Source organism: Daphnia pulicaria, chromosome 8 (genome assembly GCF_021234035.1).
Source record: "Daphnia pulicaria isolate SC F1-1A chromosome 8, SC_F0-13Bv2, whole genome shotgun sequence".
Taxonomy (NCBI): domain Eukaryota; kingdom Metazoa; phylum Arthropoda; class Branchiopoda; order Diplostraca; family Daphniidae; genus Daphnia; species Daphnia pulicaria.
Genome location: NC_060920.1, coordinates 8,611,176 through 8,631,631, shown reverse-complemented (window position 1 = coordinate 8,631,631; position 20,456 = coordinate 8,611,176). Strand labels below are relative to the sequence as shown.

Below are 20,456 nucleotides of genomic sequence, written 5' to 3'. Positions count from 1 at the left end.
AAACGTTTTCTATTTTGTTTATCAATTCTAGTGAGTTGATTGAGACGTTGACTTCGTGGAATAGCGTCAGCACTAATAACAAACCATCGATTTTTGAGATAAATTGTGTCGCTAATGAAAACCAAAGCATTTCAAAATAATTTACGTCGTGAACTCTGAAAAATATTCAACGCTAATTTATTTCACTACATGCCTACTGCTGAATACATTACATGACTATGCTTACATTTGCTACATGAAATTTGATGACAATTACAATCTCCGCGCGCAAAGCATGAGATGCGAAATTAACAATGCAAAATAATCAAGGTTTTTTTTTTAATTTTTTTTTTCCCACCATTTGTAAAGAGAACATACAGTAGAACTAAAAATTAAGAAAGTAAGAACAGAAGCATATAAAGTATAAACATATACCATGGTAACTATAAACATGATATAAATGTAAATGAAAAGTCGAAAACCAATTTCCGAACAAGTAAACTTTGACAACTCTGCCAGACCTGTATTAGACGCGTTAGCAGACGATTGTTGTGTAATGACAGCATGAAGCCATTATTTTGAAAACAAAAAGTTAAAACGCCGATAACGTTGCGAGTTTCTTGCAGAATTTGGAACGAGTATCATTTCTTTTAATGCTTAAATTTTGGTCAGTGTTTGGAATAAGTTGTATTTGTTTTATTGTCAAATAACAAAAAGGACGAACAGTATGAATGAACGATCAGAAAATCCGGTGAAAGGCATTCAGTCAAATCCTGATGCAGAGAAACAAGGTAAATTTGGTTTTAAATCATGCTATTTTTCAATAAACAGCAGTTTTGATTCTACTGTTTGTTTCAGGTGTGAACACATCTTTGAAAATGGGGGTTGTTTCTACTGATTTAGAAAGTGACAGTTCAACATCAGCAAGTACAAGTTGTGTACAACACCGTTTTTCTACTGACAGTAGGCCTACTTATAGAGGTATAGTTTCAAGTTCCATAAAGTTATTAGCATATGAGCATGTAGCTATAATTTTTTGGTTTCATGTTTACATTTACAGGAAGAGGACCTTTTGGAAATCCTGGTCCAATCCCCAACAGGTTTGCATATCTTTTAACTTTTAAATTTCATTAATATTTAATATTTGCTCTTATATGTAGGTGGGAAAATTATCCCAGTATTGGAGAACCGATAGAAGGATTACCCATCTTAGCTTGTAGAGTTCCTTTAAACGAGGTTTGATGACATTTATACTTTTTATTCTATTTAAATAAAATTTCCCTTTTCATTTCACAGCACTTGCTTCATTTTAACAATGTTGATCTTGAGCAATGGTTCACCCCCAAAAATTTAATGGAAAAGGTACCAACCGTTGGTTGTATTATTGATCTTACTGCAACAACAAGGTATTACAATCCAAAAGTGTTCACTGATTCCCAAGTCCAACATGCAAAGATTCATTGCATAGGGCATGAAATTCCAGATGACATTACAATCCAAAGGTAGAAAAAGATTGGTTAGATATTTATAAAAATGTTACAGTTTTTTAAAGAATTTGTGTATTCAATGCAGATTTTTTTCAGTAATGGATAATTTTCTTCATGACCCTATGTCACGTGGGAAAGTAGTAGTTGTGCATTGCACTCACGGCCTTAACAGAACTGGGTATTTGGTGGTAAGGTACCTAGTTGTGCGAAGAGGTTATCAACCAGCGGATGCGATATCAGGTCTAATTTATTGGCTTATTTAGTCTTCCAGTTTTAACCCTTCACATTTTTACCTTTTTTTTTTTTTTTTTTTCTTTGTCATCGTAGCTTTTAACAAAGCTCGGGGTTACCCTATGGAAAGGGAAAACTATATTGAGAATCTAAATCAAATGATTCAAGAAGTTTGTCCTAATCCAGTCCCACTGTTTCAGGAAAGGTATAAAAAAATTTTTTCTTTCAGGATAAGATGTTTATAGTCTAGGTACGTAGGTCAATTGATTTAATATTTAATACTCATTCTCAGAGATGATAAAGTCGAAGTCAACCATCAGTGTGAATCAACAGATTCAACATATCGACCAGTATATAACCAACAAAGCCGTAACTATTACGGTGGAAGACCTTGGTACGAGGTTAGTTGATACTAGGCTTCAAATCAATTCAATTCGAGTTTTTACATTGTTGTCGATTAAATTTGATGCAGAATAACTATCGTGGCAACCATTACCGTGACCGACCTTATGCCGACAGGAGAGATCGCCAAGACCGTCCTATTTCAGACGAACTGCCATCAAATGATGTGATAAAAATAACTCGTTTCATCTATTCGATTTTCCTTATAGTAACGCCTTTATTTAGATACGGAATCACCGCCCGGACAGCCGTTATCGCCACCAGCCTGCAAGGGAGAGAAATAGTGCAGAGAGTCGAAATTATAGAGAACGCGAGAATGGATCATTGAATACAGATAACCGACTCCAACGTGATGATTATCCGCGCCGAGTCAGCAATGAAGATCCCAGAAACCAATCTCCGGCGTTCTAACAGTGGTATTCATTCAGTGGTCATAATTACATTATTTTTAGTTCGTGGTATATCACTCCATTCAATGAAGATTTTTTAATTTTTTATTTTAAGCATTTAAGAATTCATTATTGAAGTTCGTATCTAACACTCGTATCCATACTAGACAACTAGTGTGGACGATTTTCGACCAATTACTTGAATATTTGAAGCTTTGAACGAGAATTATAATGAATACACACTTTCATCAACAATATTCAAATTACCGACATAACTTAGAATACTTACTGCGTTCTTAATTCTAAAGAAAACTCAAGTATTTATGTATTACGCTTAGGAAGCCTTCCTCATGTTAAAAGGCGTTTAATACGCGATGTAATGGCGAAGGCTGCGGAAACTAACATACCGTGTTCTCTACTTCCCACAAACCTATAAATATTATAAACGTCAATAGAAGTTACAGCATTATTCAAAAGATGATTAGATGAATGGCGTCTTTGGTAACATTACCCTACCTACAACTGATAACTATTAATGTTTCATCTTTGTTTTTTTGATCGAAATTATGGGAGTGATTTCAACATAGGTTGGATAGAATTTTTGTAGTGTGTGTGTAGACATAAACATCTAGTCAGTAGTAATCAGAGTAATGTGATTGTGAGCCGCCGGGAGCCTGTTACTAATCAACACGAGGTCGCTGGACACTCGCAATTAAAAGAAACTACGCAATCTTCATTTAAATTAAATTTAGGTATATTTTCAACATGTTCCAACTGATGCAGTGTTTATTAATTATTTTTTAATTACCATTGCAGATAACTTTACACCTGCAGACCAACCGGCCGGCCAGTTTGCATGTCCTTCACGCTTGAAGGTCGCGGTGAACATTACGTGTAAAACTGTCAATGCGGTGGTGTAGAGGTTGGGTGAGAAAGGTACGTGTTTCATCATTATCAAGCAGGTATAATAGCCGCAAGGCTCAGCCATTTGGTATTCATTTTGATATTTGTTGTTGTAGACCCATCCCCAGCAACGCCAACCTAAAGAAGGAAAGGGCAGTTTGCATTTCCTTCATGCTCGAAGGTCACGGAGATCATTACGTAAAACGTATCATGCGACGGCGGAGAGGTTGGGTGAGAATAAAGGTACGTGTTTCATCATTATCAAATAGGTACAATACCCGCAAGGCTTAAGAGGTGAGGGTGATAAAAAAATCGTATAAAAAGGAGAAAGAAAAGACCAGAGATATCAGTCGAGTGAGCATCTCCGACACGGCAACAACTGCTGTGCCCTATCTGTCACCATCTGCCTTCTTCACCGTATTGCCAGTTCGCATCCATGAGTAAATATTCTGTGTCTACAAGGAGTTTTCTATTAATGTCAATTATTTTCTGTTTGTTAATATGTAAATATTATTGAATATTTATGTTTGAATTGGTTTTCTGTCTAGTTAATAAGGAGTCGTATGCAGTTGGGTGTTGTATCGTTGATTGGTGGGTCGACCACTGGTGTAACGATGTCTCCTGAGTATGGCGGATACCAGACCACAACGCCGCCGCATTACTACCCAAAGGCAACTTACGCAACGACCAGTTCCTGCACCGAGGTCTTCAAGTACTACACCACTATAGCACCGGAGTTTTATACCACAACTTACGCTGCCACGAGCCACTACACTGATGTCCTGAAGTATTACTCTGCCCCGAGTTACTACAGCACCGAGGCGACGGAGCAGGACTACGCATGCTGCCCCATCCTACTACACCGAGGCTCCCAAGTATTACTCTGTTCTCAGCTACTTATTGCACCGATTTTCCTAAATACTACCTGTTCCTAGCTGCTACACCGAGGTTCCCGCTGATTACTCCACCAAAACGATCGAATACTACACCGAAGCGGTAAAGTACTACTCTGCCCCGATCTACACAACCACAACTCAGGCGGCCAAGTATTACGCAGTCCCGATTTACTACACAGAAGCTGCTCTTTCGTACTACGTTGAACAGAAGTACTACACTGATTCTCCAGTTCACTACACCACTACCTACGCTACACCGCAGCCTCCAATTACTACACCGAAAAAGCCGCCTATTACCCAACGACGTATGCTGCCTTAGTTACTACACCGAGGCTCCCAAGTACTACATCACTAAGGCATCGGAATTCTAAACGTCTATGTATGCTGCCCCTGCCTATTACACCGAGGCCCCGCATTACAACAGCAGTGAAGCGCTCAAGTACTACACTACAACCTAGGCTGCCCCGAGCTACTACACCTACGTCCCGAAGTATTACTGTGCGTAAACGGAGTCGTCAAAAATAAAAGAAGTCGTGCCCGAACTGCAGTGCCCTATCTGTCACCAACTGCATTCCTCATCGTGTAAGCGATTCGCAATTATGGGTAAATATTCTTATTTTTACATTGAGTTTTGTATCAATTATATTTTTTTCTATTTGTTGGCATGCCTGTTAATATTTAGTATTAATGTTTGAATTTGTTTCTGAATTGTCTAGTTAATAAGGCGTCGTATGCTGTTGGGTGTTGTATCGTTGATGGCTGGGTCGACCGCTGGTGTAACGATGTCTCCTTGGTATGGCGGAAACCAAACCGCAACGCCGCCGCCTTACTACACAACAACAACTTACCCAACGACCAGTTCTGCAACCGAGGTCTTCAAATACTACACCACTAAAGCACCGGAGTTTAATAGCACAACTTACGATGCCCCGAGCCACTACACTGACGCCCTGAAGTATTACTCTGCCCTGAGTTACTACACCATAGGCGATGGAGTACTATACATTACTACGTATGCTGCTCTTCCTACTACAGCACCGAGACTTCTAAGTGTTACTCTGTTCTCATCTACTTACCGCACCTATTTTCCTAAATACTACTCTGTTCCCAGCTGCTACACCGAGGCTCCCGCTGATAACTCCACCAAAACGGTCGAGTACTACACCGAAGCGGCAAAGTACTTCTCTGCCCCGATCTACACAACGACAACTCAGGCGGCCAAGTATTACGCAGTCCCGACTTGCAACACAAAAGCTGCCCTTTCGTGCTACGTTGAACAGAAATACTACACTGATGCTCCAGTCTACTACACCACGACCTACGCTCCTAGCTACAACACCGCAGCCCCCAAGTACTACACCGAAGGCGCCGCCTATTACACGACTACGTACGCTGCCTAGTTTACAACATCGAGGAATTTAAGTATTACCCTGCTCCAAACTACTACCAAACTGAGGTTCATATTTATTGCAATTCTCCCGATTATGTCACCACTACTCACGCTGCTCCGACCTTTACACCGAAGTTCTGAAGTATTTCTCTGGATGTGTTGAAAGATTGCTGAATACAAAATTGATTGATAAATCACAAGTGCATGTCTCTATTTTCTCCTCAAGTACCTTTCTTGCTGCTGATAATTGCCTGATGTGAGAAAATATTTCTGAGTGCTATGTTACAGATCTTGCAAAAAACAACAATAAAAATTCAATGTTTTACATTTCAATAAAATTTAACTCTTTCCCTTTTATAAATTTCTATTCCATCATCATAGTCCAACAACCAATATTTCTAAAATAAATTCACCATCTCTGCTAAGTCCAGACTTTTGTTTTTGAAAAAAAATTTAAACAAATTCCCCTTACACGAAGTTTTAAAAAATTATAAAGCGAAAAAATTTGATACGAATATTTTATTGCATACAAAATTAATTTTCAATATCATTTATTATACATTTATTTTTCCTATGGCCCCCAGGAGGGGGGACCTGTCGCTTTCTCTACCGCGATAATAACATGATGCAAATTATATGCAAGTTATTATTTGTTTGGCGCAGAAAGCTTGTTTTATCTAGCAGTTCTCGACTGTGTCAAACCTGATATTGATCAGGTTGCCTCAGTCGTATACTGCATGATTGAATTAAAACTCAAAAGACAACATAACAAACTTTTAAGTCAGCACAGTTACCACACAGCAATTTCATGGCATGGATGAAAACGACAACACAAAAATTTTTAAGTCAAGAACCCAGATGGAACAGCTCAGCCACAACAGCACAGCAACTTCTGGATTACACTGCAACCACATGCTGCATACAATGGTTCAATCTGTCTTCATCACACCTTTCACCATTTGGCTGCAACAAGGTAACCACCAGCGTTAAAGAAGTGTTTGTTATACCTGATAAAGAAAAGAAATTATTTTCGAGAACACAACTGTGTACACATGCATACTCATTATAACAAAAGAATACAAAGAGTAACAGAAAACTACGCAGTCCAACAGAATAACTTTGATATCTGATTCAAAATTTCTATAGTAGCGTAGCAAATTGGTCTACTCTATAGTCATGTTAACTAAATCTGTAGTACTTTTGTAAGACATGTGATCAAAATAATTACTTTTTGCTGTTGCATGGGATGAGGCGTACGCCTAAGAACAAGGCAGCGAGACACACGAGGCACGCCATTTCGGAAATGTACAGGCACTTCCAAGTCTGAGTTGAATGATTTGGTAAATTGGTTTCTACGTGCTAAATCACATGTAAATTTTCACATCAACATTTTACATTCAATAACAAATTTAACAATAGGAAAATAATAATAAATACCTTTTAATTTTCATCGTGAGAAACGTCACAACCAACAATCAATTTCCGCTGCGTCTTGGAACAAAATGAAGACACTCGCGCCATCTGGTGGACATAATTTCAGCCACTTATTCACAGCCACATGTTGACAGCCATTAGATTTCCTGTTCCAAATGACTGAACGCAACGGCCGGATTGCTTGCTTCGAGACAGCACGCAGCAGCTCAATTGAATTCGACATGCCTTTCGGCTTTCACTAGCTGGCACGAAATGTATCAAATGAGCATAAACACCAGATTACTCCAGCAGCCCTATGACACAAATACACAAAGTTTTTAGTTAGCTCTTCAGACTTTGTAACTCTTTCGACAAATCTATAATATTAACAGAAAGTGTTAGGGGGTCAAGACAAAAATTAAACTTACAATTTTCTGAAGAAAAGAATAATTTTCCTGCCTGTGGCTGAAAGGCAACAGCACCAGTTATCTGAATGTATGTGAGTTGAGTTCCAACTAAATTTGGCATCAAACAGTTAGTCATGTTGAATCTAAAGGAAATATGTCAATAAACATTCATCCAATAAACTAAAGTTAATGGCTACCTACTGCTCGTGTTTAACAGAAAAATACAACACATGTTGGTATGTGCCCTGCATTTGTTCACATTCGTCTCTTAAGCTGCTGAAATAAACCTGAAGATTACCCATGGCCTAGATGATATGATATTTTTCATAGCTTTCCCTATGACAGAAAATACAATCTATGACATAAAATAACAGTTTAAAAACAAAAGAAGAAGAATACTTGTACATCAATGAATTATTTGTTGAAAAACATGTTCAGAAAAACAAACATGTCCACACTGGGGTAGTGACCTACCAAGATCAATAGAAACTGCTGATAATTAGACGAATATTAACTAAGTCTGGGAACAAGTATTAAAAAAAATTGTAACTAGGACATTATTGGTTTTTACCTATATTAACTGCATGATGCATTCAGCAGAACGAAGATTTTTAATAAAAGAGTTGGTGGTAGTGATGGTAGACTACTTGTATGCTACTGTTTTCTTTCCCGTTACTTCCTACAAGTTAGATTGAGGAATTTTGAATTTGATCCAGAACACATACGGAATAAATCACATCACAAACAAGTTCCACAGAAACGAACTTGAATTTACTAATGAATTCATCGGTAATTTTCATGGAAAAATAGGAAAACTTTTGACAACCACTCACACAACAATCCGCCATCACATGAAAACGACGACGCCTATGTCATCTATTGGACACCTCAGACACCCCAAGTCCAAAACGCAATTTACTTTGGTATGGCCTATGGCGACCGTAGAACTCCAAAGACATAAGAACTCCGCCAGTGTCCGGGGACTGGCCTCAATATCGCTGGCCTGAACGTCACACATCCGAAACTACTGAGTAATTATAAACTGGCGATCCAGCTTAATTATTAGAACTCAATGATGTAGAAAATGCAGAAATAAAGCTGCACTTAGCCATATATTTGGTGTCTAATTAAAGACGAGTTCGAAATATTTTGCCACCATACAGAGGAAACAAAGGTGAACGAGCTGCAGAAAAATGCACGGACACATCATTGTACATGGATGCGTATTATTTATATAAATATATAATGCAATGAAATGCGCGACGAAGGTTTCGAGGGACAGGACAGTACAGTGAGACACACAAAGAAAAGCAAAATAAAGAGGAAGAAGAATTTGTCTAATTTTGTCAATCGGAGATCGTTACAAAGTGCGAATTCATTTGAGCCTGAGATACATTTGATAATATTCAACTCAACCTACAATAGTCTTCGGTAATGAATTACCCTTGATCCCATCCCATTCATACACTGTTGAAAATTGTCATAACAATCTTAACCTGTCAATTGGATTCTTCCCAATCCGAAGAATAAATGGAATTGCGCAGAAAGGGAAAAGAAAAGAATATGATTGTAAAACCGATGTGATTTCCTTCTTAAAAGAAAATTGTGCAGATGTTTGACTAGAGACGAACGAAAAGAACAAAAAAAAAATACACAGAAGGGAACGAAAAAAAAGGGACACAAAGAGGGAGTATATAAAGGGAGCAAGGGACGAATACTTTAGCAGCAGTCTTGCACTCACTGGTGTTGCACCCATTTTTTGGCACTCGTCAACGTGGCGAACGAGAGACGAAACCGCCGAAGAAGAAAGAACCTCTCCTTGGCATTGGCAAAGTTTCACACGACGTCCACCATTTCTTGCTCCATACCATCCGGTGGTATTCTGAAACAAACGACGTCCCCATTGGGGCTGGTCGTGCTCGGAGTGGTGCACAATGGCGGAAGTGACGTCAAACTCACCGTGTCACCAATACCGCCGCCAGCATAGCCATTGAGTTGCAGTGGCAAGCTGAAGGAAGTATGGAGCGTTGGCGGAGTGGAGGGTGGCACGGGCAAGTGATGGTGCAGGGCCTCGACGCAGCGGTACAGAAACATGTAGTCGTCCCGCGAAGGCCACACGTTGGGTCGCTTACTGTGGTACAACTTGGCGTACATGTAGACATCGACGTGCTGGTCACGAGATAGCTGCTGCACCAACGTCGTCAACGCACAAAGCGTGGCTGCTTCTGTACCACCAAAACGGTCGACGACTACTACGGGCCCGTTCTGATACTGCTGGTGTGAATCAATCACTAATTTAGGCAGACGGAACAGGGCAGCCAGGTCTGGGTTGGCGGCACCACGATACGGCCAGCTGGGGCAGTAAAAGATGCGCACCCGCAGTTCATAATCATCCTATGAATAAAAGTGAACGGAAGCAATAAGTACATTAGAAAGTGTTTTGTGGAAAATGATTGTCCAATATGTTATTACCTGTAGAGACTGAGCGGCAACTTCAATCTGGGTCACGTACTCATCAGGATGTGCCGGATGGTTGCCAACTGCTGGCAATTGAATTTTATGTTCGTCAATAAACCGGACGCGAAAGTTTTCAAATTCCACATCCGCCTGCTTTAGCGGCCAAAACACTTGAAAATCGTCGTCTGCTGTGTCTGAGAGGACAACGACCGTTTGCGAATTATGATCCCAGACCATCTGCCAAAAGTCGCTCACTGTTGCCTCCAGCGGATGCTGAGTAACGATGAACTCTTTTAATTTTTGATACCCTGCAAAACAAATTTATAGTATGAGCACATTTATCGAGAAACAGTTTGTAAAGTGAAAAAATATACCTTGTAACCATGTCGCATTGATGTAATCGCTCCCTTCAACTCCCGGCTTTGGTGTAAGATAAACTCTGGCACTTTCCACGGATACAAGTGCAGCGTTGCGGTTTTTATGGACGTTGCAATTTTTCACGGCAGATGAAAGGTGAAAATCTTGGACCAGAAAATTGGTCACCAGGTGGAACTGATGATCGAGCAACAGCCACAAATCTTCTTGGCTGCCAATGGAATTCATCGTCATGGTTGTAGTGGTCGTGTCTAGTGTACTCGCAGTCGAATTACTTCCTATAATCTTGTCTGACAAGAGCGAAGCCGGCAAACCGCTCTGAAAAACAGGACAAATAAAATGGAATTAAGATCTTGTTTCGCTTCCAGTTTTATCAAAATGAATATTACTTGGAGAAGCTGGAGATATCGAGTCAATTGACTGCTGTGGACATTCGTATTTCCAGCTTGAATTGCTTCTAGCAGAGCATCGTGGATGAATATGTATTGCTCTTCGGTTTGGACGAGAAAGTTGCGCTGATTGCGGATGTGACACAAAAAGCCGCGAATATTTATTTCATTTTTACATTCGATTTGTTTTAACATAGCATCCAACACTATGTACGTTCCTGGAAATGAGGAAAAAAAGGGGCGTTGATTTCCGGGATCTAAAAATTGACTCATTTTTTAAAAGGACAGTTTGACATACCAGTACGTCCAACTCCGGCGCTGCAGTGGACGATGATTGGCCCAGCTCCAATCGGATTAGCTGCTGCCGATTGACGAACAAAGCTCAAAATAGGCAGCGGATGTTCCGGAGTGCCGTGATCGGGCCAGTTGGTGTAGTGAAACTGGAGGACGACTCGCTCTGCACTCTGAGATTTCTTCTTCTTCAACTGTTATTTAGAATACGTTTTTTTGTTGTTGTTGACACTCAAGGCCATAAAATTTGCCAAAACTATAAATACCTTCAGATGCTTAATCGAAAAGGTCCGGATTGTGTAGGTGGCTCTGGCGTCTTCGTTGACTAATTTGACTTGAATAACTCCGTGAGTTTCCACCCCTTCTTTGGGCCAGTACATATCACATTTTCTCTGTTTGGGAAAATATTAATAAATGATTTATTTTTCTTTGCGCTTTCGTATGATTAAAACACTTACTCGTCCGCGTTCCACTAGGTTGGTAATCATAACGATAACAGCTACCCTCTGTTCCCAAATCATTCTCCAAAAAGCGTCAAAAGTGGACGGTAGTGGCCCTTGCGTTCCAATATAACCTCTGCATTGCTGAAAGCCATCGATGTAATTAGCGTTTATGTAATCCGTTGACTTTTTCTGGCCTGGTAAAGGCCTCAATTGAACCCGGGAGTGATCGTCTGTGAACAACAGCAAAATCCGATTGTTAAATAACGAACAAATAAATAATAAATTCAATAATCATAATCATAAAAATAAGAATAAATTCAAAAGACCAGAAAAAGAAGCACAATGTGCGGAGAGTACAACTTACATGCAACAATATTCAAGTAACGGTTCTTATTCTTGTTATCCTCATTCATTGAATGCTCAGAATTTAGTTCTCCTTGGAAAGAAGCGTTTTGAACAAATTCATATTCTTTTGAGAACCCAATGTCACCGTCAGCATGCAGCGTCGCCACATGTTGGGGGAAAAGCGGCACTGGAATGGGCCCTGGAATGTGGGAGAATGAAGAAATTATTAGCATTCATTCAAAAGTATGCAAGCGACTAATGCAGCCGTTGAAAGCTTTCCGCATACCTTTGGCATTGACGCCATATTCCTTATTTTTACTTTCAGCAAAGTCTGAATCGTCATCGACGATTACGGTCATGTTATTGTGCGTTGGAGGTTCACCACCATCCCACGCTGGCTGGTTGAGCGGGGGTGTTGTGGGAGGCCCATCATCAAGATAATAGTAAGCAGCCTGTAAATAATAATATGGCAGAAGTTGAAAAACTGAACTACTTGAGTACAATAAACAAACTATCATTCGTACCTGAAAATATTTCCGCCAAAGGACAAATGCCAATACTAAGAGAAGTATCGCAAATGACGCGCAAACCATGGCAGCAACCACGCCCGCGCTTAACTCGATATCCTGACTGAAAATCTCGCTTCCGCTCTGAACATGAGACAGAGAAAGCCGATCGCAGTCGAGAGCAACAAAAATCTTGCGGGATTCCGAGAAAAGACCAGGGTAGATTTTAGAGGGCGAAAAGAGACTTCGAGTAGCTCCTCGAATCTTCACTTCGTACATCACATTCGTCGTTAGATTAGGAAGGAACATCTAGGAGGAAAAACAAAATATTCATTAAGTTTCATGAAGAGATTTTCCCGGAAATGTTTGGTTTACCATGTGATCCAGGCGATCAGTTGTGGTTGCCACAGCCAATTCTTCAAAATCCCATGCATCTTCTCTCCTACAAACCATAAAGAAATAAGTATTTTGGCTCTGTTTCCCAGTTACAAAAAATGTTAAACACCATACCTGTAGTAAATGTAATACAAATCAATAGATTTGTTGTAGATAGATGGTCTGTGCCACTGTAAGAACAGTGTGTCTGCATTGTGACAGGTTAGGTTGGCAATACGAGGAGCACTTGGTCCACGAACATCAGTCTGAACAATAATTGGTTCAGATGGTTCACCCTCGTGTTTCCAAGTAAAAGCTTTCAGCCAAAGTTTGTATTCCATGTAGGATTCTATAAAGAGGGTCACAGATTATAAAATTATCACTTTGTTGAACCAGCATTCAAGTCAACTTACCTAGGTCAGTCAGAATAAACTTCTGAAATTTTTCTCCATTACGGACTGTCTGGACATCAGTGAAATTCTTCCTCATGAAATAGATTCGATAGCCTTTGATGAGCCCATTTGGATTTTCCGGCTCAGACCAGCTGAGGGCAATAGTGGAATCATTAACATCGCCAATTGATACATTCAGAGGTTTTCCGGGAACTAGAAGCAACATCAAATGAGAGAAGAGGAAGTTTCATTAAGCCAACGTATTGGGATTATGAGGACACCCGAAACTGACGGGAGTTCATGACCGATAAGGCCGTAATGCTAGAGGGTACACAGACAACAAAATCACTGGGGTTCTCTCCATCAAGCTTACCCTCAACTTTAGTTTCTGATTCACCAAACACAAACACGTTGAGAAAAACGACTTGGCAGATGATGAGAGAGATCAAGAGCGTAAAACGCTTTTGACTCATCTTCTAAGCTTACTCTAAAAACTGTTTTACCCCAGAAAATTCCCTTTTGATTCTAGACAATAAAGACACAAGACACAACTTCCTGCCCTGCCAGACAAACTTTTCTGATGCTTTCGTTCCGTGCAGCCATCTAGCGGGCTGACACCAACCAGAACCGGTTGATGATTGATTGATGATGACAGCGCACGGTCTAATACATTTCAAAACCAGGTGGGACGACTTGGAAAAGTCAAAGAAAAAAAAGAAAAAATAAGTTACCTCCTTCGTCGGTCATGACGATTACGGTGGAACTTGGCCCCAATCCTTCCGGATTAAACACTTGGAGCGAAATCATGTACTGCGTGAACGTCTGCAAGCCTTGAATAGCATGGCTCTGAGATTGAAACGACAAAACAACCAAATAATTCACGTTAATTCAAAGAATACGGCAGTTGGAAATAGAAATGTATAAACACATACTTCGATGCTGGGATCCCTGAGGAAAATCTCCTGGACCGATTCGGGACTGGTGTCGTCGCGTGGCTTGTAAGCCAGTCGGTATCCGAGAAATTCGCCGTGAATGCTGGATTTCGGCGGCGGCTTCCAGTTGAGATAGATCGACGTCGAGCTCGAGTTGTGGGCCGACGTCACTTGCGGCTTGCCGTCAGGAACTGTCAAAGCCAAAGCAAAAGAAGAAATCAAGACGAGAACAACAACAACAACCGTATCCACACGACTGATTGATCACTCTCGTAAACAATTGTCCGGATATACGCCCAAAAAGAACTGGGAATACATATATGTGTACATAATACATATATGTGTGTGTATACATCATTTAATGTGTACACTTTTGCAGTAGCCAGAGCGCGCAAACATTCCTCTACGCGTCGTCAACAATATTGAGAGCTCCATTGAATAATAAATCACTGCGTGTCTACACATATACTTACGTATACAAGGTTAGTAACTTAGTAAGTCCCCGAAAAAGCACAGAGCTGGTAAAAACATTCGCTGGTGCCACGTTGTTGACGATTCCAAACAATTCGAAAAGCGCAGATTTTTCTTATTTCTTTTCTTTTTTTTATTCGCCGTCGTAAAATTCAGTTCCACGTTTGGTTTTACAAGCAATAAAAGATTTAAGTTTGGGATCAACGACTGATTTATGTTGTGTTCTGAGAGCGATTAACTCCATTGTTTCTTTCCTTGAACTTTTTTGTTTGTTTTTTTTTTCTTCTTTTCGTTTAACGAAATTGGATTTCGGGACCCCCGCAAATGTTGACATATAGACCCACGCCTAAAACATATTAGGGATTTCAATATCGCTGATGGATATTTGCAGCAAGCGACTCTGAACCAGACCGAGACTACAACTTAGCAAACACCCAAGAATTTCAAACATTTGGCTCAATAGTTTTGGGGCTTATAGTATTTAATAGACTATACACCGATTAGAAATGATATAGTATATATATATATATAGAAATACCTTCTCGGAGTGTCACCATGTAATAGGATTCCCGGCTGGGCGTGCTCGGCCCAAGCGAATTGATGGCCACAACGCGGAAGCTGTAGACAGTGTAAGGCAGCAGCCCGATAACCTGCGAACTAGTCGCATTCGTCAATGTCACCAGGGCGTTCTGCACATCCCATTCGCCTTCTTCGCCAACTCTGTAAAAATTTGAATCAAAAACATTTTTTTAAAAATTCCTAGAAAATATTTTTCCAAAAACGGAACATTTTTTATTCTTTTCCTTTCCAATCGATTAGCACATCCGCCAGACACGGTCGGATAGAATTATTGAATTTCCCTGGGATTGACATGTTTTTCAACGCATGGGCGGCCATTCAGGTGGTGGGGGAATTTTTTTTTCAAGAAGAAAATATCAAAGGGGGTCGAAGAAAAATCGGGGGGAACCGTTCAAGTGAACAAATGAAGCCGTTACATTCTTTTGATCTAGTCGCCAGTTATACATCTTCTTGCCTAGCTTCTTTCTCTTCCAATGTGTACATGTCTATAATAGTCGGAATATGTGTGTGTGTGCACTGCGCTGGGCAATCCCAGCGCAGACTGTGTAGAGACTAGAGATTGGAGAGAAACGGGCTGAATGGAGATGGATCGAGCGGAACCTATAACGATTATAATCAAAACTGACAACCGTAACTTAACAAATATTTTCCCGGACCGCTCGTCGTCTGGGCTAGACGTCGTTCGTACCTATACGGGGAAAACGAAATTCATGTATTTTACAGAGAAATTCCCTCCCTCTTTTTGTCTCCCTTTTTCACCTGACTTGATGTTGGAAACGTTTCAATCACTCGATACAAACATTGGAGATCTTTTTAAAAACTTGAGAAAAATGAAAATAAAAAATACAGGAAGGGGAGGGAAAACGGCCATAAATTGTCGATTGACAAGATGAGCGCTGCTATTCGGTAGATTTTTTTTTTTTACCTTGTTATTGATCATTTTTTAAAAAATAAAAAAGGATAAAAATAATTTTTTCGAAAAAACATGGCGACCACATATTATAAATATAAGCGGAAGGTTTTGTGTTCAGCGCCAATAAAAATAAATAAATTCCCGGGACATATTATGCGCAGAGATGGATACAGGCCCCCTGGGGGTGTGTATATCTTATAGCATTTCCTCCTCCTACATAGACGGCGTATAGGTGCCAGTTGAAACGTGTAATGGAATGCCGTTTGTGAGGGCACACACACACACACACACACACAAATCTAAACACACATAAATATCTGAAAGGTGGAACATAACATTTATTACCTGGTATGGATGATGTAATGGCTGATGGGACTGCCGTGTGAACTGAGACTGGGCGCCCAGGAGAGGTTGACCGATCGGGACGTGAAGCCCATAATTAGCGGCCTGCCCGGTGGATCAGGAACATCTGTTGTGTGTGTGTTATAAGACATATACTTGTAATTAGAACGTGCCCGGACCTATGCACACATAACCCAGACAGACATGCAGAGATAGAGACACAACATGTTGGTATATAGACAGTCGGAAAAAGAATCTCTTGGTCCGTCCGTCTGTCCGTCCCCTCCATCCCCGGGAATAAAAAAAACACGCCCAAAACACACAAATAATTAGGGATTGCGCTTTGATCATATCAAAGCGCTTGACTCGCTATCCATCTTCATCACGACGGATGATGGCTCGGCACGGTTCACCATAAAAAGGGTGGACGAGGAGGAAAAACCGCAAAAAGGGGTTTTCTCTTTCTAGGAAAGAAATGTAAAAAGGTTTCAATCCCGCAGATTGGCCCGTCTCTCTTCTTTCATTTCTTTGCTCAATTTTTGATTTAATAAAAAAAGAGAGAAAAGTTCAGTAGACTTCGGACGATTTACTTGAAAGGCCTCTGTCCAGTTACATGAGTCATTGAAAATAGAAAGAGAGAAAAAGAAGAAGCTTTCAACTAAATTTGGAAATCAAATGTTATGTCATGTTTTTTTCGGTCTAGAAGCCTAAAGGCATTAGACGAAAATGAAAAAAAAAAAAAAAATGTTCAGCAACTATAGGAAATGCGACTGGCTATCCTTATTGTACTATGTACATAAGAGAGGGACACAATCTCCACGGTCTACATAAATCCAATCTCCTGATGTTAACACTGAACGATTTTTCTTTTCTTCCGGCCGGACAACAAGTTTTTTTACAAGGGAAAATGGAATCGAGGGGGGAGGATGCATCTAAAAGGTCAGAGAACTTGTTGAAAAGGCAGCCAGTGAGTAATCGATTATTGTATTCAGCTACACATACAAATACACACTGTGTGTGTCCGTGTATTTGTGAATGTTGGATAAGAACATCCTGGAAGGGAGTAAAAAGGCCTACACGAAAACCTCTGAACTATTTGTCAGACTTTGTGCTGGGCAGCCAATTCATCAGGATTCCATCAGGAAACCGGTGGGGGGAGAAAGAGACGAGGAGGTTGTACTATATTTCTGATTCAATTTGACAATCCAACAATGAAGCGAAGAGAGGGTCAAAAAAAAGGAGAGAGTTCCGATAATGGAAATCCAGAGCGGCAAGTGGATTTCCCTATATACACTTCCTCCACTCTGCACACACCTTTTCATATAGGGACGGGCCGTCTCTCTTAGTGGAAAGAGATTGTTTACGTCGTCAAGGTGATGCCGTCGAAAACATCATCAAACCGCGTCTATATACCATCAATCAATGGGCCGTCGAGCATTATTACATTATTATATCAAGTTCCAGCGAACGTCACATGAGAGACGATGATGATGATGATGGCCAATGATCCCCCTGGGTTGAACCCCCTCAGACAAGTTTCCATCATCCATTCTTCAGTGATGTATACCATGTACCTGACATTTGTCAATTTCCTTAGTCGAGTAGATCGAAAAAAGAAAATCATCAATTTCTTTTGCGTCGGAGGGAAAGTTGCTGGCGGGGCATCAGTCTCTCAGTGCCCGCCCCCGCACCTCCTTCGCTATTACATGGAACGTTTGACCTATCGCTGTGGGGGGACCTGCTCGGCGGCTGCTGCCAACCCCCTTGATTCACGACTGGCCAAAATAAGAAAGAATAAATAAAAAGAGAGTTCCGAGAACTATCGATCCATCCTTCAACACAGAAAAGATTGTCGACGATGATCCTGTTTGCTATATGGGAGAGAAAGTGAGCCGTCAAACAATAATGGAGTTTAAACTGGATTTCTGCGTGCCCATTTCACACGCCCCTTTATTTATTTTTACAAAGGAAGAGATGAGCAGCACTAGGATCATCATCAAAAAATAAAAAATATAGTACACATCATTGAGTCTAAATTGGCTCGAGATTCTTGTATCCATTTATTTATTTGTTTTGTTTCCAATTTTTCATTGGCGTCGTTTATCTTTTCTCCGCCCCATCCTTCCACCCTCTCCTATATATAGGCCGTTGAATTCAGTTTCGGTTGTTGTTGTTGTTGTTTGTTTCTTGTCCGCCCCGAAAAAATAGAAAAAGGTAAAACACCGAAAAGGAATCAAGAAAAAAAAGCGAAGAAATCGGAGATGATACGGCAGACAAACATCAATAAATAGTAATAGTATCCATCCCCATTCGTTTCGTTAGATATACCCAACGGGGAGGGTCTCCGTATAATAACGACGGGCTCTTTGTTTTGCTTGTTTTATATATAGCATATATATAGAGAGAGAGAAAGATGAAGAGAATAAGGATCTCTCTCTCACTACTGCCATATAATGGGGGGAGATGGAGTGGGTGGATCTGAAATGGATCCGCCGAGATTTTCCAGGCCTGGCAGAGCCAATTTACACACTACCTGTATTACATCTATAAATACGGATGGGACTATTGCAGTCCCATTAAAAAACAAACACGGGATAATATTAAGCCTCTTTTTTTTTTTTAATTTCGTCGTGACGGAAGAAGAGAAAATAAGTCGACGCGATGAATAATGAAGGCAACCATGGAATAAAAAAAATAAAAGTCACCCAGCCAAACTTGTGTGTGTATATAAATCCACGTCTGCGCTGAGAGGAGAGGAGTCCCCGCTCGACGTGATGGATGACGTGCTAATACCTCAACGCCAACACCGAGACAAACATGTCGCCATGTAACAACTCGATTCTTTTTTTTCTACACAGAAAATATACTTGCGCCTCTCCTTTTTCTTCCTTCTCACAGCGCCAGTCCTTACGCCCAGCAGCAGCAGCAGCCGTCACTGAATAGCTTCTGTAGTCGGAGAAAATGTGTCGTTCTAGCTGTACATACTTATTGCTGTCAAAGACAGTGCCACGCTTGCTCCTGCAAGTCCCTCACAACTTGCGTCACTGTGTTGCCCAGTTTCTTCTTCTTCTTCTGGCTGGGCTCTTTTGAAAAGAAGAAAACGTTTCTCCCCCCTTTCCATTTTGTAGTCGAAATGAACGTCTGCAGTTGACAGATATCTTTTGGTACAAAGATATGTTTGCGTATACGTATGTACGTAGATGGCTTGGCTCTTTGCACTCGGTGCTGGTTGCAGCAGCAGCAGCAGTCGCCCTTTTGTGCATTTTCATCTCATCATACATTTCGGCGTCAGCCCATTCAGGACTGGAACCCCCCCACCGAATTGGGGTCGTGTGTCGTCAACTCAAAACGGGGCTGTGCTGTGCTGTGAGCTGCAGACATTCAGAAACAGAAAAGAAGAAGAAGAAAAACGGGAATAGCTATAGGATGCGATCTCCTTAACCTCTCGACTCTCGACCGTGTCCCGTTTAGAATACACAACCTCTATCTCTATGTGTGTGTGTGTACACTACCGTCGTGTGCATAGTTGTAGGGGGGGAGTTCTTATTAGACATCCGCTTCATATCTCTTGAATTCAAAATTTCTTTTTTCTTTTTTAAAAAAAGATTCAGAAAAACGGGAATGTGTCGTCATATTCCTGCTGTTCTTGGCCCAACGTGTGAACATAACGACCTCGTTTGCCGCTCTCTTTTTCTCTTCTAGCTGTTGTAGACAATTCAGGCCTCTTGTGATAGCAGATGATTTCATTATACAAGCGCGCGTATAATCTTTTTTCCTTTCAGGCCCAGCAGCTGAGCGGGTCATGAGAAATCAACAGACGACCCCATTTTTTCTTTCTTTTTTCCACCCGAAAATTTCACGGTATTGTAGCGGGTTTTGTATAACTGGCTTCTTTTTTTTTTTATCTTTGTTCAACTCTGTTTGTGTGTGTGTGTATTTCTGGTTGATTGTCTGATTTGTGCTGCCGCTGCGCCAGCTCACTCGCGTGCGCTTTATAATATCGGGTGTGAGGCGCCCAGTATGAATTGACTCGACTCCATTGTCTCGTTTGTCTCTGCAGTTTGGAATCGGATGATCGAACCCGATAAATAACTAACCCGACTAACTATTTATCCGCTGCCGAAAATAATTAAGCGAATTCTTTCGTGG

The 20,456-nt window shown here is 40.7% G+C and overlaps 2 protein-coding genes across 14 annotated transcripts in view; one reads left to right on the top strand and one right to left on the bottom strand.

Annotated features, from left to right (window-relative positions):
• Positions 1-20,456, bottom strand: part of LOC124310854 (tyrosine-protein phosphatase 99A-like) — a 691,797-nt gene that overhangs the window by 628,438 nt on the left and 42,903 nt on the right. The window contains exons 7-23 of one of the 13 annotated variants that reach the window (XM_046774937.1): positions 16,311-16,434; positions 15,012-15,193; positions 14,003-14,193; positions 13,802-13,916; positions 13,092-13,283; positions 12,814-13,027; positions 12,679-12,745; positions 12,322-12,612; positions 12,084-12,249; positions 11,817-11,996; positions 11,468-11,682; positions 11,276-11,401; positions 11,017-11,203; positions 10,719-10,936; positions 10,329-10,647; positions 9,970-10,262; positions 8,273-9,891 (exon numbers count right to left, since the gene is read on the bottom strand). In XM_046774937.1, coding sequence (XP_046630893.1) covers positions 9,334-9,891; positions 9,970-10,262; positions 10,329-10,647; positions 10,719-10,936; positions 11,017-11,203; positions 11,276-11,401; positions 11,468-11,682; positions 11,817-11,996; positions 12,084-12,249; positions 12,322-12,612; positions 12,679-12,745; positions 12,814-13,027; positions 13,092-13,283; positions 13,802-13,916; positions 14,003-14,193; positions 15,012-15,193; positions 16,311-16,434 — 3,638 coding nt within the window. In that variant the 3' untranslated portion in view covers positions 8,273-9,333. Of the gene's footprint in view, positions 1-6,567; positions 6,685-6,905; positions 7,037-7,114; positions 7,405-7,514; positions 7,641-7,694; positions 7,990-8,068; positions 8,177-8,272; positions 9,892-9,969; positions 10,263-10,328; positions 10,648-10,718; positions 10,937-11,016; positions 11,204-11,275; positions 11,402-11,467; positions 11,683-11,816; positions 11,997-12,083; positions 12,250-12,321; positions 12,613-12,678; positions 12,746-12,813; positions 13,028-13,091; positions 13,284-13,801; positions 13,917-14,002; positions 14,194-15,011; positions 15,194-16,310; positions 16,435-20,456 lie in introns of those variants that run through there. The other 12 variants (XR_006909724.1, XR_006909726.1, XR_006909727.1 and 9 more) reach the window with 12 other exon arrangements.
• Positions 479-5,798, top strand: LOC124311240 (RNA/RNP complex-1-interacting phosphatase-like). Its single transcript, XM_046775647.1, has 16 exons — positions 479-770; positions 838-960; positions 1,040-1,079; positions 1,140-1,215; positions 1,276-1,481; positions 1,552-1,706; positions 1,794-1,902; positions 1,990-2,098; positions 2,170-2,265; positions 2,325-3,240; positions 3,305-3,424; positions 3,716-3,831; positions 3,940-4,266; positions 4,327-4,890; positions 5,004-5,337; positions 5,399-5,798. Exons 1-10 carry the CDS (start codon positions 707-709, stop codon positions 2,508-2,510), a joined length of 1,164 nt encoding a protein of 387 aa, XP_046631603.1. The 5' UTR covers positions 479-706; the 3' UTR covers positions 2,511-3,240; positions 3,305-3,424; positions 3,716-3,831; positions 3,940-4,266; positions 4,327-4,890; positions 5,004-5,337; positions 5,399-5,798.

What these genes read in the sequence shown, in the direction of transcription:
- LOC124311240 (XM_046775647.1), top strand. Translation starts at nt 707, where the DNA reads ATGAATGAACGATCAGAAAATCCGGTGAAAGGCATTCAGTCAAATCCT. An exon ending in TCCTGATGCAGAGAAACAAG is followed by an intron (nt 771 to 837) that starts GTAAATTTGGTT and finishes TGTTTGTTTCAG; the next exon opens with GTGTGAACACATCTTTGAAA. An exon ending in ACGAACTGCCATCAAATGAT is followed by an intron (nt 2,266 to 2,324) that starts GTGATAAAAATA and finishes GCCTTTATTTAG; the next exon opens with ATACGGAATCACCGCCCGGA.